Source organism: Notechis scutatus, chromosome Z (genome assembly GCF_049901735.1).
Source record: "Notechis scutatus isolate UNSWTSFEM ecotype Mainland chromosome Z, rNotScu1.2, whole genome shotgun sequence".
Taxonomy (NCBI): Eukaryota; Metazoa; Chordata; class Lepidosauria; order Squamata; family Elapidae; genus Notechis; species Notechis scutatus.
In genome coordinates, this window is record NC_142025.1 from 100,943,843 (window position 1) to 100,958,158 (window position 14,316).

General features: G+C 41.6%; 1 protein-coding gene across 3 annotated transcripts in view; it reads left to right on the forward strand.

The window, feature by feature from the left end:
* Positions 1-13,026, forward strand: part of ITGA3 (integrin subunit alpha 3) — an 87,930-nt gene extending 74,904 nt beyond the window's left edge. Inside the window, exons 23-27 of one of the 3 annotated variants that reach the window (XM_087946730.1) lie at positions 238-336; positions 3,930-4,055; positions 5,590-5,747; positions 9,755-10,014; positions 11,055-13,026. In XM_087946730.1, the coding sequence (XP_087802856.1) occupies positions 238-336; positions 3,930-4,055; positions 5,590-5,700 (336 nt within the window). In that variant the 3' untranslated portion in view covers positions 5,701-5,747; positions 9,755-10,014; positions 11,055-13,026. Of the gene's footprint in view, positions 1-237; positions 337-3,929; positions 4,056-5,589; positions 5,748-9,754 lie in introns of all 3 variants that reach the window. The other 2 variants (XM_026669690.2, XM_087946731.1) reach the window with 2 other exon arrangements.
* Positions 13,027-14,316: the final 1,290 nt, after the last annotated feature.

The window sequence follows — 14,316 nt, forward strand, 5'->3', positions numbered from 1 at the left end:
GTACTGGTGTGTTGGATGCAAATAGTTTTTTCTTCTCCTTTTTGCAAAACTGTCTGGGAGCGAAGAACCTCTAAGGCACTCATGTCATAATAATGGTGCCAAAGGGCGCAATAATTATTTTTCCATGGTGGCTGGATTTATTTATTTCATGAATTAGTTGGGCTGATTACACACACACATTTCAAAGTTAAATGGATAGATCAGAAGTAGCTGCTTTTAACATATTGATTCTTATAGGATTACAATGACTTTGATCGTGTCAAAGTAGACGGGCAAGTGACTCTCTTCCTCAGGACAAACTCTTCTACAATCAACATGAAAAATCAAACAGTGTTGGTGAGTAAAAAGATGTAGTAACGCCAAGAAATCACTAAGATTTTTCTAATTCCTGTTTACATACTCCAAGCCTTGGCTCATCCAGTTAATGAAATGATCCAACTGCTTTGGACCTTCTGCAATATCTTTTTTACTTTTTTACCTTGTGCAGTATCTTTTTTATTATAGCAAAGCCCAATAGCTCTTAGAGTATCTCACTGTCTAATTTTACTTTTTGTGTGTGTGATTGTTTCTCATATTATACAAAACCAACGTGATTGGTCAGTTTATAGTTCAATATATTATATGAATCCAGAAAGTAGGTTAACCAATGCATGCCATGTAAAACTACCCAGTGGGGATGCTGTAACCCACTGAACCAACTTTCAATAAATCACACTGAGGATCCCATCAAAGTCAGGGGTGAAATTCAACCACCTCGCACCACCTCAGGAGAAATGGTAGGGACGATTGGAATCGATTTGGAGAGGTGGTAGGGACGATTTGAATCAGTTAGCCTCTCCCATGCCCACCCGCCTTCTTCTTTTTAGAGACTGAGTCCCACCAAGCCATGCCCACAGAGCCGGCAGGGAAAAAGTTTGAATTTCATCCCTGACAAAGTGATGTTAAAAAAGTTCTGGCCAGTCAGAGAGGGAGTGAAAGTACTACCATGAGGGAAGATATGCAGGAAAGAAAATACATGGATTGAAGATGAAGGCATGACAGATCCTTTCCCCATGGCTCTCTGCTCTCTTCCTTCCTCCATAATTATCAAATTCAAGCAATACTCCTGGAATTTATTTTCAGAGCTGACTCTGGCCTAGTCCTGCCATACTTTTGCAGACTGATAAAATCATTTGACACACAAGTGAGACATCCTTGGAGAGTTGGAAGGGGAGTCCCTTGAGCCTTGTTCTTTTCATTTGTTAGGGTGAGCTAGTTGTCAAGTTCCCTCCATGTGCAGGCTTGCAGCCTTGTAATCTGATACCTATTTTTGGAAACCATTCTACCATACTTTTGTGAAACACTTTAGTTTAGTGTGATTTATTTAATGCTCATTCACTCAGTCTCTTGACCTGGCTTAAAGATGCTTTATTTACCATTTTTTAAAGCTTTCACTCAAAGTAGAGCTGCATTCTCATTTGCAGCCTGCAGCAGGGGCAGGCTGTAGATGGTCCAATGTGCTCTGGATCAAAAAGGGGTGAAAAACAGGATTATGTTCCTCATCTTCCATCTCAGCATCTGTGCATTTAGCTGAAGGTCTGGAAGATGATAGTAGAAGTATAAAGGTAATTAGGAGTCCTACATGAATAGCATTCCTGGCCCTTTAAAGGAGACGGCTTCCTTCCTATCCATTTACCACATTCCTAGACAGACTGCATGAAAATGTATGGTTCTACCATGGGACTGAATCAGGAGTGGGATTCTACCAGTTCGGCCTGGTTCTATAGAATCGGTTGTTACGGTTCCTGGTAGTTCGGAGAACTAGTAAAAGGGCCCCCTGGCTGGCTCCGCCTCTCTCCGCTTGCTTCTCCACTCCCTGCCCAGTCAGTCCCTATTGCCCCTGCGCAACATCATGCGCATGCGCGACATGCCTGCAGCCTGCTTTTGCCCGCCAGGCCAGCCATTGCTGCCTGCCTTTCGCTGCAGCACAGCAAAAAGCTTACGAGTCCCCTCCCTTTGGGAAACGGCTCCCTCTGAGCAGCAGAGAAGCAGCCCAGTTGAATCCTGTTTCTCTCTGCTGCCCAGGATCTGTTTCCCGAAGTGAGGGGAACTTGCAAACTTTTCGCTCTGCCGGGAGAGGCTCTCCCAGCAAGAGCAGGTCAGAGAAGTAGCCCAGAGCTGACATGAGCCTCTCCACTGATCTGCCTGCTAACAGGTAAGCCTGTGAGTTGCGCTAGCCCTTCCCACACGGTCCCCAGTGGGGGAAGGGGGCTCGCCCAGCCTACCTAGCTGCCTCCCCAACATCCCCAGGCTCAGCTGGCTGGCTTCCCCACCGGTGCGGCCCCATTCCGCTGGCAGCACTGGCTGGGGCCTACCTAGCTGACCCCCCAATATCCCTGGGCTTGGCTGGCTGGCTTCCCCACCGGTGTGGTCCCATCCCACCAGTGGCACTGGCTGGGGCCTACCTAGCGGCCTCCTCAACATCCCCGGACTCAGCTGGCTGGCTTCCCCACCGGTGTGGCCCCATCCAACCGGTGGCGGATGTAGGTTATCTTGGTGGGGTTGACAAGCAGTTATAATAAGTGCTGAGAGGCAGTTGCTCTCAGTGCTAATTTTGTTTGGAATTGCTCAATTGTTGCCATTTTGAATATTGTGAATTGACTGAGAAAATAAACCCTGATTACTGACAAACTATAATTGTGAGTACAGTGATTTTTCAGTACAAATTCCCAGATACCTAGTGCGGCTGACAGAAAGAGAGAGAGAAAGTGGGGGAGGCGGGGAGAGAGTAGGGAGAGAAAGAGAGGGTGGAGAGAGAGAGAGAAAGAGAAAGAGAGGGGGAGAATGGGAAAGAGAAAGAAAGAGAGGGAAAGGGGGAGAGAGAGAGAAAGAGAAAAGGAAGAGACAAGAAAGAAAAGAAAGAGAAAAGGGAAAGAAAGAAAAAGGAGAGAGAAAGGAAGTGAAAAGAAGAAAGGGGGATGGAAGAAGGGACAGAAAGAAAGAAAAAGAAAGAAAGAGAAGGAGGGAGAGAGGATAAAGTGAATGAGATATATGGATGGATAGATAAATACATGGAAGGAGGGAGGGAGGGAGAGAGAAACAAAAAGGAGAGGAAGGAAGGACCCAAATCCTGGCTTCAGAACACTCTTTGAAGCAGCACAGCAATCTAGGGCTGGCCTGCAAGGGATTTCGGAGGTCATCTAGTCCAACCCCCTGCTCCAGCAGGAGATCCTTACAGAATCAAAGAATAGCAGGGTTAGAAGTGTGTGTGTGTGTGTGTGTGTGTGTGTGTGTGTGTGTGTGTGTGCATGGCTATCAAAACTTCAAAAACAGGTCAAGTAGCTCTGGCGAGATTAGTCATAAATTAGAACACTTGCTAAGCAACCAGCCATTAAGCGAGGACCACTTGTATTTGGTTTGCCAGTCACATTGCCATCGGGCCATGCCCACCCAGTCACATGGCCACCAAGCCACCAAGCCACACTCATGTGACCAACAACCCACGCCTACCCAGCCACACGACCCCCCCAAGCCACACCCACAAATTAAGCCATGCCCACAGAACCGGTTGTTACAAAATTTGAATCCCACCCCTGCACTGAATCCTAATTGGCTAAAGATAGAGTTAGAGATAAAGATAGAGATATATAGATATATAGACACAGAAACACACACACAGAGGGAGAGGGAGGGTGGGAGGAAGAGAGAGAGTTTTTGGATTTTGGGGGAATATATCATGCAAAGTGTAATTAAGAATAAATATGTGCATTGAATGCATTGAATTACGTCAGTGAGAGTGTGCTAATAGCCTTGTACTGATGCCCCTTTGTTTTTCTGTAGTGGAACAGCTGTAGAGGAGCATGCTGTTCCTCAAAACCAACTTTGCATTTATCCTGTTTTTTCTCTATACAAAGGCCTGTCTGTTTCTTGTTTCTTTGCCCTAATTTCAGTTTACTGTAGACATCGACTCGGAACTCAGTGAAGAGCAGCAGGCCGAGATTGAGCTGTGGGTGGTGCTAGTTGCTGTTGCTGCAGGACTACTGCTCTTGGGGTGTATCATCTTACTGCTGTGGAAGGTAAGAAATGTAGCCTTAAATAGTGGTCAGGGACAGTTCCACTTCTTCCTCCTCCCATCCCCCAACTCAAACTAGATAAAAAGACCCTTGGAAGTTGCTGATCCAAAGTTGCAAACAATTCTTAATGACCTGTGCCTACATGATACAAATTGATCCACTGATTGTAGCATGTCTTGAGTTTCCAAGCAATACAATGAAAGTACATATACATTGGTGTTTTTTTTTATAATGAATACGTTGGTCTCACCTGGTAACAAAATGTTTACGTATTTGGCTGCAGCAAAACTGGCCAGGCCAGTTCCAAATGGGCAGGTGGAAAGTAATTCTGTCTCTCCAACTTTATCCAGAATGACGTAAACTGCACTGAGTCAGCTCTGGTATGTAGCCCAAGCACATCACTCTGGAGATCAGCCAAAACAAACAAACAAAAAAGGCTCTGCTGGGCATTTGATTTGCTCTTTTTTACCACAAGGAATCTGGCTAGATGGCTAAGAAATTATATTTAGATTCTAATTAGTGTGGGAATTTGGCATATGCTTGGAATTCCATAAGTATTGATGCCTTAGGATAATATAGTGGCAATATTAGTCAGTGCACTGCAATTATCCTTCTCTGTCCAGTGACTCACTGTGATTTCTTAGGCACACTATTATACTTCTGAGTAGAGCAGTCTGCATAGTGTACATTACTAAAGCCTTATGAAAATCTCTGCCTGGTCCCTATTTCTGGAAGTCATTATCGGACTAGAGATTCTTAAATATTCAGAATGTATTCCTGCAATAGGCAACTTGGTGATTTTCAGATTTTCATACAGTCCTTTGCCATATCATTAGGATATGGGAATTGAAATCCAGAACAAACAAAAGGCCTCTGGTTGCTTATTCCTTGCTTAGCCCCATAGGTTTGGCCAAGGAAAGTTTATCTCTGAATTGCAAACATTGTAACTGACTATTAAGGTTTTGCAAAGCTTTGAAGGGGTATGTTCCCAGACATTGCTTTGAGCAAGGTACCCTTTCAAAATTTGTTTGGGTAGCAAAGTGCCTCCCACTTCTAATGAGCAAGCATTTACAGATTTCCCTCTGGCTTTTCTGGTGAGCTGCTGCTAGTGCTGGAGAGAGCCCAGAAATGCCAAAGGATGCCAGTTATATTACAGTAGGGTTAACAGCATTTCCACCCTGGTATGAAGCACTTTGACAAATATGTAAGAGTAATGGACCATTTGTTCGCTGCGGCATGTCTGACATTTCTAATTTATTTTCTATTAATTATTTTAAGGCTGTTGCTATGGGATAGTAGCCTCATGAAAACCTCAGACAGGTCAAAACTGTAACAGAAAGTTTTTACTTTTAGGGATTCATTTCATCTAACCTTCAAACCAAGTCATACCATAGTGTGTGGAGTGAAATAATGAAACAAGCCTTCTCCAGCACACACACTGGAGTTAATCATTATTGGACCATAGGCTGGATACTTGAGTTGTGTTTTATATTTCCTACCCCCATCAACCCTGACCTTTGCCCCTGCTTCCTCATAGTGTGGCTTCTTCCGGAGGGCAAGCACAAGAGCCTTGTATGAAGCTAAGGGCCAGAAAGCCATGATGAAGATCCAGCCTTCTGAAACTAAGCGGCTGACCGACAGCTACTAGTTCCTGTCTCGGGGGGGACATTTCCCACCCCTTTACCCTGTATCTTGGTAAATTATTGTGGGGTGGTTGGATGGGTGGGGCAAGATCTGCCTTTCATTCCTTGTGTCCCTACACTTTTGAAACTTTCCCTGCACTTCTTCACTCTTGCTTCTAGATAAGTAGTTTAATGCTGAGTTCGAGAATGTAGAGGATTGGTACAGCTGGCCACAGCTGATTGCCTTATTTTGGTGGATGGTTAATCTCATTCACAATTATATACACTGACTAGGAATGGTTCTGGCAGGGAAGCTGCCTATCGCCTGCTGCTTAAAAAAAAGTCGGTAGTACATTAGCAGATACTTGGGTTGGTCTTGCTGTCGAGAGGATATGAAATATTTGAGTACAGAAAACCTCTTGGTTATTATTATGTTGAAAAATTATCAGCTGCCTTTATTATATTATGAAGAGGTGAAGAACTTTAAATAATACATTCAAAGCATGTGCTAGATTAATACCAAAATCTAAAGTCCTATATTTGTAGTTTAGCCATTGGCTGGTAAGACATTTTAGCCACTCTTTCCGTTGACTGTATTTTACATGGTCAGTTTGGAAAGATCTGCCCTACTCCTGAGTAAGCACTCCGAGGAGCAGAATTCCTCAGCCCATTGGTAGCATCCATGTTCATGCGAAGTCTGGCCAGGGCTAAACTTGAGAGATGCCATTTATTGGTTGTTGTTTTTCCCCAATTTGTGGGTGAAAGCCCCACTGTAGCTTGATTGGGTTCAGACCCATCAAAGACAGGATGAGGAGGGCCTTACTCAAGCACATTTTCCCCTCTATTTACCCCCTCCACGGCACATATAACAATTGGAAAAGGAGTAATATAAGAATTCAGACAGTGTACAGTAATATTTTGATGGGTCACTCATCTTAGTGCTGAGAACAGAAAGAGATAAGTAACACTCTATTAATCCATGTTACCATGTTCCAAAACATGACTGCCTAGAAAATGTCAGAGTAACTCCAACCAGTCTCAGATCTGATTTGTCCTAAAAACAATCCATTCTAACTCTACTACTAACATGATTTACCTGAACTGCCAAATATGCTAGTCTTGTTTTTAGCCTAGCTAAGCATGCGCAAAACAGCTATTGTAAAACCTGATCTGGAGATTTGGTTCTAATCTAATAAGAGGGTGTGAGTATTCAGGCTTTAGAGTTGGATTTAGATGTGAACAAATCTATTTGGATGAAATATCAACCTCTGAGATTTGGACACAAGTACCAGAAGCCTTTCATTGATCAACAAAAAAGTGCTTTCTGCCTGATCATCTCAGGTTGACACACTTAAGGATGCTAAATCAAAATATCTGGGTTTAGATGATCTGACCCTGATGCTTTCCCATCTCTTGATTAGAAGCTCTTTCTGCTGAGACACCCTATTCTACAACTCAGCCTGTCTATTCTACTTAGCAGCTATGCCGCATCTCTGTTTTCAATTATTCTCAAAGCAGAGTCCTCTCAAGATATTTGACATTCTGCACTAGATTTAGATCAGCTTCTCTTTATACCTGTTTCCATTACTAATTCAAACGTCTTTTCCTAGGAATCACCAAGTATTTTGAGGGTGGCTTTCAAGATGGCACTTTAAATAATGACATGTATCTTTCCTTTTGTCTTTCAACTCCATTTCTTTTCTGACTCTGGGCCAATACAAGTGATCATTGTTGGGATGGCTAAGCCAATGCAGAAAAGTAATACTGGTAAGGTGGTCAAGCCTGTTGAAATATTACACTAGTGCATACTGGAAAACCCACCTGTGGTCAAAGTTTCATTCAAGTGGAAAAAAAGAGAGGAGAAAAAAAGAAATAATATTGCAAAATAATGGTCCATATTTTTTTAATATTTAGATTTCAGTCTTGCCTTCTAACTATTTATAGCATATTCTTGTGGCACTTTAACTTACAACAGAAAAATATTTGCAACTCCATGGTAACTCATTATACATTGGGCATTTTCACTCTATTGTCAAAGTCCAGATACTTGAATCATTTAATCTGATCTTGCTTCAGCATACTTCTAGTGAAAGTCACCATGAAAACGTTTGTGAGAGGAAACAAAATGTGAAACGTAGGAAGCATCACTCTTAGATTGTTGCTGAGAATGTGGATGATAGAAGATACAGAAGGGAGGGTAATAATTGTTTTGCTTTCTGTGGATGAGCTGAGTTCCAAATGGAACACAAAGGGGAAAGTTTAGTTGCGAAACTGAATAACCTGGTAGAATCATATCTGTGGGTTGAATGAGACATCCAGAGCTTAATTTTAATGTAGTGGTTGGGGTCATCCTTAAAAATAAGTGCCCTGTACAAAATTATTTTGAATATTTTTTAAGGAAAGATGCCTCAGACCAGGGGTGTCAAACTCGATTTCATCGAGGGCCGCATCAGGGTTGTGTTTGACCCCAGGGGGCCAGAATGGGTGTGGCCAGAGTGGGCATGGCCAGCTTGATTGTCTGTCAAGGGCGCCTGAGGTAGGCCAAGCACTCTGCCAGTGAAAATGAGCTCCTGAACTCTGTTTTTGGCTGCAACAGCCTCCTGCAACCGTCTGCCAGCAAAAACGGAACTTGCGCATGGCCCTCCCGAGTTCCATTTTCACTGGCAGAGGCACCACGGGCAGGTCCTTTGGTGTTTCCAAGATAGCTCCATGGGCCAGATCTAAATACCCTGCAGGCTGGATCTGGCTCCCAGGCCTTGAATTTGACACCCCTTCCTCAGACAATAGTCAGGAATGCCTACTCATCACCCTTATCCATCAAATTCAACATTCATTGAAAAAAATAGCTTCCAGCCAGGCAGTCATTTCCTAAATGAGCTGTGCTAAGATCAAAGCTTGGCTTCCAGCACCTGGGCTCTCTATAGTGCACTCATATTTAGAGCTATTGTGACTTAGCACTGAATTGCAGACATCTTCCCTGTGGTGCTATTTCAGCGTCACAACTAGCAGAGGTTTGTAATAGGAACAGAACAAATGGACTTTCAACAGAGTAGATACTCCCCTCCCCATTTTAAAAAACAAAACGCAACATGTCATGAAAATGTAGTGAGGGAAGATGCTTACAATACATTTTCTTTTGTATGGTGTGTAGTATAGACATAGTATTGGCCGTACATGTCAATCCATAGTGGAGCCAATTACAGTATTCCCACTATAATAATATTGGAAAGTCATTCAAGACTTGGTGATTCTCCCAAAGTTTGAGGCAAAGGTTTGGCTGTTTTATTGTAGAGTAGAGAATTGTGACTGATCTGAGATGGCATCCACTGCTTACATGGCCTCTGTACTATATACAGGGAGGCCAAGGGATGGAGCAGCAGCTTTCTGTAGAATATCTACAGAAAAAGGTAAGTAACCAAGTGAACCATTGTGGATTGTGAGAGGGAGTCTGTGAGACCCACTGAAGTAAAAAAGCAGAGCACCGGGTATCCTGGGCTTCAGGAGGCCCAGGGCAGACCATGTGTGAGCTGGAGAAATGTTGCATTCAAAGCTGCATTCCTGTAGGTCTCCCAAGGAATCCCCTAACCCCAGGCACCTTGTGTTTTGCTTAATGACCACAAGAGGGAAAACAGGGATTAGAATCATTAAGTGAGGTAATCAAGTGAGTGCTATCTTTAATGACTGTCATAAGTTGCAACTAATGGGCAGGATCTCGGGGCCCCAATTGGCATCCCATTCTGGAACTAACTAGCAGATTAGATAAAGTCCCACTTTCATCCCACTTGCGCATTTGATCCTTTTATTCTTTTGTCTGTTCGGTTCAGACAAAATAGCTGTGCCAAGAATCACGAGTTTTTCAGTTCCCGAATCAGCCTGTCCCAGATAAAATGGTCAAATGTATTGGCTCAGCTTGTTCTTTTCTTCTTATGGATGAAAATATCTCCTGCTGCTTTTTTTTGTCCTGTCCTGTCTCTGAAACTTTCTCTCTCTCAGGTTCTCAGCTGAGGTTTCTCTCCCACTGTTGGTTTCTGCTACTGATTGTATTTATCCTTCCCCCTCCCCCTTTCTCTCCATCCACAGTGCAACTTTTTCAAGCCAACACGCTACTACCGCATCATGCCCAAATACCATGCCATTCGCATCCGGCAGGAGGACCGCTACCAGCCAGCTGGTGGGTTTTTGCCTCCAAAGCACAAGAAGCGATGGGTGACAAACTGGCAGGAAACGGGAAGATACTACTGACATCTGCCTCAGTTTCCCCCTCACCTGTGCTCACTCCCAGGCTGCTTGGCTTTCCTTTGTAAATATTGCTGGAACCAACCAAGGAACTCTTATTTATAGTAAGTTATATGTCCTTGGTCAGTTACGACCCAAACCTTTCTCCAGACACTGTGATCTCGGAGAGAAAACTATTCTTGCAAGGTAGATATGGTAGGCATTTGTCATTTGCACTGTTGGGTTCTCCCCTTGCCCTCTCCAGCCCACAACACTCCCAACACCACTACCAGCATTCTTGGAAATATAGTTCCATGAAGCAGAATGAAGGGCAGATTTGAAAATCAGCTTCATTCTGCGCTAAAAGGGCAGCAGTGCATAAGCACTTGTGTTAATCACTTACATGGAAAAGTTATGATCTAATGAAATTGCTGTTTATTATATAGCCCCACTCTTGACTAATCCTCTCATGAGCTCAGAGCAACTGTATGATTCCCACACAGCCTTCCATTTTAGCAGCTTATAAAGTCTAATCTTAGGTGTCAGAAACTGCCTTCAGGTGAATCCCTGGTCTTCCAAAAGATGTACCTTGATTTAACCAACACGCAGCTTCTCTCTCAAATTCACACATGTATACTGTCTTAATGTAAAGGAACTTTGGGTGATATAGCTTAACAGAGTCTTCAGGACTGGTAACAACTCTCCAGGGTTTGGGGCAGGTCTGTCCAATGTCCAAAGATTTTCAGGATTAAATTTTTTAGATTAAAAAAATCCTCTTCATGCACAGCAGATACTTTATTGTAGAGTTAGAATTCCTCCCAAGATGTGCCTATATATTTACTCAATATGATAACCTTGCAAAACCCTTCCGTTTTCAGTAACCACAAACCAAATTTCTTGTGTGTGTTATGCTAGAACAGTTCTCTTTAAACATCTGTCCTTATCCAAGAGCAGCTGGTCAAGGTATTTTGGGAGATTCTTTCTTAGTACAAGGTTATGTGCACTTTTCACAAGTATTTTATTTTTCTAATGCAGGCATACAGTCATACTTTAAAAAAACAGAGAAGTACTTTTATTTGCTCATTTTCATTTGCTGACAGTTGTAGTAGTTACCTCCATGCTTTCTTTTGGTCCTTGTTAATGCTTGCCTCATTTTTCCCCTCAGCCTTCCATCACCTGGCACCAATCAGATATATTGGACTACAACTCTAATCATACTCTGCCATACTTCATTTAGAGGGGAGGTTGAATGAATTTTGCCTTCTATAACTGCAATTGCCATATTTCCTGACTCCGGCATGGAAAACTTGCAGGATATATAGGGTTTGCAATTGCTCCCATAGGATCTTGAACCAATTTCCCCAGGCCTAACCTTTCTTTTTAGGTCCTAATTAGCCAAGGTGGTATTGCCCTCTCCCCTAGAAATAAGGTTTTATTTTAAAAAACCCTTTCTTGAATCTAACAGTGTGGCTGAAGCCTGCTTAGTTCTGGGCCAGTATCAGTTTCCACCCTACCTATAGAATAAGTACTGGATATTTCAGCACTGGAGATTGCACTGGACTCAGGATTACTGGCTACAATTTAGTCCTTCTATTTTTAATTCTCTGGCAGGAAGGGTGGTTTCACTACTATTAGTACTATTGTTATCTTATTTTTAAAAGAACACTAAGAAAGCTTGAAATAAGAAGGGTAGCATTTTAATTTTTTTTAACTTAGACATTATTTTTAATGACTGATCACTGTCTGGGTTTGAGACATGCCAGGGAGTAGTTCATTACAAGATTAGCTCCCAGCTACAGGAAGCCCTGGATAGCATCCTTTATTGGGCTTCTTCCTGCATCAGTGAACCTTGATAGGATCTCCATGCTTTTTACAGCATTTAACAACAATGCTATGTCAGTGAGAGTTTATATAGTGTCTTGACCCCATCATATCCAAATGTTAGGTTTGGTTTTAAAGAGCAATTTTAAAATGATATCCAGGTGGGTCAGGTGTTGGCAGCTGTTCTTTCGCTAAAAGGATTTCAAAATTTTCAGCTACAGCTTACTGAAGTTGTGCATTCCTAGGTGAAATGTGAATTAATTATAAAGAAAGTAAGGCATGGCTTCCCTCATAACTGAATTGGGTCAACGAGGAAAGTGAACAGAGTCTTAAAACTAGGCAACTCCTTTTCAATATTAAACAACTTTTAGAGAAACCCAGTGGAATGGGTGGTGAAATGAGAACGGCTGAAGCTAGCGGGTCGACTAAGAGAGAACAAGCTTCACCTACACACTTCCTGTTCCCTGGCTACCATGTTGAATCAAGAGGAGAAATTAATGTCTTATGCTTCACATAAGAAACCTACGGATTTATGGGAAACAACTTCTGCAGAGTTAATCTTGCCCAAAAATGCTTCGATTTTCTCACTTGGGCGATATCCATCAATTCACTGTTTAATAAAAAAACAATATTGGACTTGTCAGCTCAGAGAAATAAAACTACCTTTGGAGTTGAGCATTTTTATAACAGCAAAATGAAGTAAAAATCAATGTGGTACCTTAAATTCTTGCTTTTAGCTCACATCTAATTATCCATTATGCTGACCAACATTTCAGACTTGTTTTTTAATATAGGCTCTAAGAAAATACTAGTGTTTGATGTGTTGGACTGCAACTCTTGAATGCATTTGGAAAGCAATGGGCTGGAAAACTGCCTTAATTTATCTTATCTCCATGAAACAAGGATGGTTGCTGACCTCTGCACCAAACAAAATTGAACCTAGACTACCAAAATTGGGGCTTATTTTGATGTGTAAAAACTCCCTTAAAAGTCATTGACTTTTTCTGGATTCTATTCCACATGTCATTGTCAAGAAAATTTGGTTTCATTCACTGAATATTCATCCCTGGCAATAGTCACATTTTATTTGCCCATTCCTTCCCATCTCCCAGGCATGTTTTAAATTACAAAGAATGTACTTATCTTTAGTGATGTGTACATAAATACATTCATATATAAATAAATGAATCTATATATATTTGATGTTTACTGGATTTTCCCACTGTTTATGGTACTGGAGGTCTTGAATCATTGTGCCTTGATTGTAAATAAGCTTGAGTGTCTATTTTATGAATAAAAAATATTATGATTTCTAACTTGTGATTTGCATTTCCTTTCTGATTTTTAACGTACACTGAATTAAATTCTCCAGACTTCAGCTTTGGATAATTGTCACTATAAACCAATATCAAGGATGAAATCTGCTGGAAAATGGATCAACAATCTGTTGGATTCATTTCACATCTGATAGTGCTGTACAGAAATCCGGATTTTGAAGGGCAAAAGGTGATTAAGAGAGCACATGGATATGTATGTAGCCTTTTAGGGAACACTTTGAAGCAGCAGTGTAACTTCCACAGCTGCCTTATGATCTAGGAAAAGGTGTGCTTGATTGAACATATTCTAGATAGGTGCTACCTGATCAACACCCCACTATTCCTTCATGACAATACCACAATTGTACTAGAGGCAGGGCTGGTTCTCTTCCTCCTGCCTCCTATGCCAGTACAATTAGTATTATATCTATATCAGTAACTGAATTAGTAACTTCCTGATAAATTACATGGATTCTAAAGCTACTGAAGATTATGTTTCTTTCTTGTCAGTTTAATGTGGAAAGCTTTGTATCTCGTGCACAAATAAGTTATCTGCCTACTTGGGATTCCAGTCCTGTAGAATGTCTGACTACTCCTGAGTTGAATGATGTTAATAGGAAGTGATTGCTTTGTTTAGAGTGGGTTATAATCCAATAATTAAATAAGGCAGCATCTCTCAACAATCTTAACCTTACATTTGACAGAAATATCTGAATTCTTCTCCAAACTGTCCCAAAGATGCTTTTTCAGGAGGCAACTGGACTTTCTTGTTTTTTTCATTGAAGATGTTTTACTTCTCATCCAAGAAGCTTCTTCAGCTCTGACAGGATAGTGGAGAATGGAAGGATTTATATTCCTTGTAGACCTTTGCATTCTTTTAAAAATGTCTTCAAAGAAAAAAACAAGAAGTCCAGTTGCCTCCAGAATAAGCACCTTTGGGACAATCAAGACCTGGATGAATGAGAATCTCTACAGACTTCTTTTCCCAACTACACCAATAGAATCATGTTGTGTCATGAGAAGGCAAACTTCCAAAATAAAGATGGAGAACAGAGACAGTTTCCATTGTATCATTTTGGATGTTGATACCAGAGACGCTTGGTAAAACTGGAACACTAAATGAAGGAATGGATTATTGTATTTGGGCCACAGGAAACAAAGAAAAAAACATAAAAGGGGGATTGGTAGGAGAAAAGCCTCAACTTTCCTCCAAAATTCTCCATTGTTCTTTTTAAAAAATATCATATTAAATAATTGCAGCTATTTTTAATTTTGACCTACTTTTAGCAA